A 4,501-nucleotide genomic window follows, 5' to 3' on the forward strand; every position below is an offset into this window, starting at 1 on the left:
ATCTATTTTCCATTTTTCAACTTAACTTAACTTTTCAATTTTCAAGACTATTTTTAAAATATTCTTCCAATTTTATCCTTTAATTTAGTATTGAAATTAGTTATTATAATTAATGTTTAGTTATTTTTGACAATAATTAATAATCATAAAAATGAAAAATTGCATTCAATTATTTATGTCCTAACCTATTTTTCTTAAAGGGTGTTAAACACCTAAAAACTTAAGTTATTATGGAATGAAGGGAGTACTTATAACTTATTTTAGCATGATTTAGTATTTTTAAACTATGATCATTTTCATTATGACTTGTTAATTTGCAATGTTTGTTTTACGCGATTTCATTATTATTATTATTATTACATTTTTTATGTCATCAATCATATAATTGTTTGTGTTATATTCTTATGAAACATCTTAGATAATTATATTTTGGTAGGACTAAAGAAATATTTGAAGTGGAAGTAAATTATACATTTGTATGAATATTTTAACGGAAAAAATCCGAGATTGAAAAATTAGAGTTTTTTTTAAAAAAAAATATAGAGTAGTTTATAGATTTAAAAATACTATATAAATAATTTAATTTAATATTTAAAAAATCTGAACCAATCCGACCATTTACGTCTTTATTAGTACGAAATATGAAGAGTGTGGTTATGCATAATCAAAAGAGAATATTGTGTAAGACTTTGAGAGCTATAAAATACAATCATATTTGATAGGATGAAGAAAGTGTAACGCACGATAATTGAAGCCCCTAAATTGTTTAATCCAATTTCCATGCCATGTGTTTATTAAAATTAGTTGCATAAACATGCATCTTGAGCTGTGAAACTAATGGCCTACCAAGTCTATGTATGTATGTTTATGTATATATATAGTAGCAAAAAAAAGAGAGAAGCTACTCAAATCAAACTTGCTCGTTTGTTTATTAAGTACTCATCCATCCACCAAATTAAAATCGTAAATGGCTTGCAGGTTAGATATCGAAATTCAATCAAGGAAATTGTTGAAACCCTCAGCTTCTACTCCGGATAATCTACGGAGGCTGAAGCTTTCCTTGTTCGATCAGCTGGCTCTTCGTACATATATACCGGTTCTCTTCAACTACTTGCCGAGCAGCAGTTCAACATCATATGATGATGAGCTTGAAAAATCATTGGCCGAGACGCTAACCAAGTTTTACCCTTTTGCTGGAAGATTTGCAAAAGATATTGATCCATTCTCCATTGACTGCAATGATGAAGGTGTTGAATATGTTCAAACCAAAGTCAATGCAGACGATCTCGCCCAATTTCTCCGTGGTCAAGCCCATAATGATAGTGAGTCGTCTTTGATTGATCTTCTTCCAATAAAAGATGTCGAGCCATCATCGCCATCGAGTCCGTTATTTGGTGTCCAAGTGAATGTATTTAATAACGGAGGAGTAACCATTGGGATACAAATTTCACATATCGTAGCTGATGCTTTCACTATGGCAACATTTGTAAATGAATGGGCGCACACTTGCCTTACAGGCCGGACCGTCAGTAATAATCCCGGTTTTGGTCAATTGTCATTGCTCTTCCCAGCAAAAGTGCTACAGTTTCCATCTCCATCACCTGATCTCAACACTAACACTACTACAACTGGCCCTAATTATAAGATTGTCACAAGGAGGTTTGTCTTTGATGCTTTGGCAATAGAAAACCTCAGAAAAACAATCAAAGACAATGATATGATGATGAAGCAACCTTCTAGAGTGGTGGTCATTATGTCTCTAATGTGGAAGGTTCTTACACACATTTCTTCCGCCAAAAATAATGGAAATTCAAGGGACTCGTCTTTAGGATTTCCTATTAATATGAGGGGAAAACTGTCATGTACTGCACCCTCTTTAGAACATGCTCTAGGGAACTATGGAATGATGGGAATTGCTGATAGGAAGGCAAGAAGAAAGGATGATGAGTTGAATGATTTTGTAAAGTTGGTAGGAAATACCATATGGAACACATGTGAAGCCATTGGTAAGGCGGAAAGCGTTGATGATATTTCCTCTCTAGCATTTAACAATCACATAAAAGGTGTAGAAAAACTTCTCCAAGAAGACAAGATGGACGTTTATGGCACCACTAGCTGGTGCAAATTACCTTGGTATGAAGCTGACTTTGGTTGGGGAAAACCATTTTGGGTCAGCCCCGTTGGCCTCAATCTTATTGAAGGAGCTATTCTGATGGACACAAAAGATGGTAATGGAGTACAACTAACAATTTGTTTAAAGGAGAAAAACATGACTGAATTCGAGAAACACCTTCACATATTTTCCTCCACTCCCATACTTGGATAAAAGGAATTTCTTATTTTGCTATGATAATTTTTTATGTATGTATGTGTGTGTGTTAGCCCCTCGGCGCTAATTGATATAATATCTTTATTGTCTTGTTGGTTTAGTAAAATGAATTGATTATTATTAATAGGCATAATGCATAAGTGAATATTCACAATAACACAACATCAAGGAAGGGAAATTTTGTTTTATCATTTGATCAAAGGCCTTTTTTGGTCATGACTAGCCAACATCATGATAAGTGAATACGATATATGTAACGAGTTCTTGCCTTTTTTGGTCATGACTAAGCACATAACTACTTTATTAGACTTATAAGTTATAAAATGAACAATTTCATAACAATATATGCTTATTCAACAGAAGGAAACTGCTCATCTAAACTAGCAGGACTGGACCTTATATGCAATACTAACCCCATATATGTAATGTGTTCTTGAAAGAGAGAGATGCACAACCAGAAAATAAAGTAATACTTAATCAAATGCATAATGTCTTCAGTTGCAAATTCAAGATAAATACCAAGTCTTCAGGCAAAGATCACTCAAACATAAACCCCACAGCTATCTTAGAATCAGTAATTGCAAATCTCCTCATGGTTAGCGAAACTCTTTCTAGAGAAGTGAGAACAATGACTCTCTCAACTAATCCAGCACAGCTGCTTACAAATTTATCTATTTGATAATAGATTGAAATTATACAAACTTACATTGTAAAAATAACAATTACCCTATCAATAGAACCTAATAGTTTAACCTATTTTAGCATGCCAATAGCCTTATTTTTCAGGTTAGAGTCTTGGTCAAAACTGAGGTTATAAGTCCAAGAAAAGCCCATGCACCTACTGGCAATGGGCTGAGGACCAAACCAGCGATTGTTGAGAGGAAAATGGAGAGCAATTGCCATGCTTGAGGAGAAACTTCAGGTGGTCTTGGAACCAAGAATCGGACTATAAGACCAATTGAAACAGAAATAATCAAAGGAATGAGCTTCGCACCCTGGGTTTTGGGCTTTACATCTACAATTACCACCTTATCTGATTCAGGGGATGAAGAAGCAGTGATGGGTTTAGGAGACGGTGGATTTCTTGAAGTGGGTTTTGAAAGGGGATTAAAAAGGAAAGGTTTGGGATGAAAAAGATTGAATCTTGGGCCAGTAAGATTGAATCTTGAACCGGAATTAGATGATCGAAGGGAGGAAACTTGACGGAGAGCAGCGGTAGGAATGGCGAAGGAACGTGATCGCAGATGGTGATAGGAGAGACGAGAGAAAGATGTGGTGGCGGCTGCGGCGGCAGAGGTGGCTGAAGATGGAGAGTGAAGTGCCAATCTCTCCAATTTTTTTTTCTCCGCAAAGAGTGAAGTGAAAAGAGAAAAGAGATGAAATGTGAAAAGGGTGAGGGAGGGACCTTTTGGGGTGGCGGAAACTACAATGGCCACATAATAGATCGTTTGAGAGGGTAAGGGCCACACTAAATAAAGTAAAATAAAATAACAAGAGAAAAAGCTTCAACAATACTCGTACAAGATTGGTAAAGTCACCCTTGTAATGTTCATTTCAATGCTTATGGTAACTCCAAGGTGGTAGGTTTTTCAAATGTGTTAGCGTCTTTCAAATTAAAAAGGGATAGATTCATAGATTAGTATTTCGTGATATCATTTTTTAATATATTAGAGTAGAGTCTATAGATGAGAGATGGAATAGTAAACATCACATTAAACAATGCGATTTTTAATAAAATTCTATAACATCTTATTAGGCCCAATTTTTTTAATTGAATGCTCTCATTCTCCACTTCTAATTCATAGTGTCTACAAAATCAAACTTGGAATTGTTGATTGGGATAATATATTATCATGTGATATGGAAGTGAGTATTGGGCTTAATTATAGGCATAAGTGAATATTCATAAAAGGATTTCACAACAACACAACATCAAGGAAGGGAAATTTTGTTTATCAATTGATCAAACACCTTTTTTGGTCATGACTAGCCAACATCATGATAAGTGAATACGATATATGGAAGAATTCAAATTCAGATTACAAGCATAGCAACAAGTTGCAGGAGTTGACTTCGGTCACTAATAGCCTACTGGAGAGATAGCACATGTTTTATACAAAGGGCGGAGCCAAGTTTTCAAATAAAAAATGGTTCAATTTTCACACTTTCGAT

General features: G+C 34.7%; 1 protein-coding gene across 1 annotated transcript; it reads left to right on the plus strand.

Moving 5' to 3' along the window:
* Window positions 1-897: 897 nt before the first annotated feature.
* On the plus strand, window positions 898-2,513 carry AT1 (protein). Its single transcript, NM_001279266.2, has one exon. The coding sequence runs from the start codon at window positions 968-970 to the stop codon at window positions 2,324-2,326; it is 1,359 nt and encodes a 452-aa protein (NP_001266195.1). The 5' UTR covers window positions 898-967; the 3' UTR covers window positions 2,327-2,513.
* The last annotated feature ends 1,988 nt before the right edge of the window (window positions 2,514-4,501 follow it).

This window comes from Solanum lycopersicum, chromosome 1 (assembly GCF_036512215.1).
Source record: "Solanum lycopersicum chromosome 1, SLM_r2.1".
NCBI lineage: Eukaryota > Viridiplantae > Streptophyta > Magnoliopsida > Solanales > Solanaceae > Solanum > Solanum lycopersicum.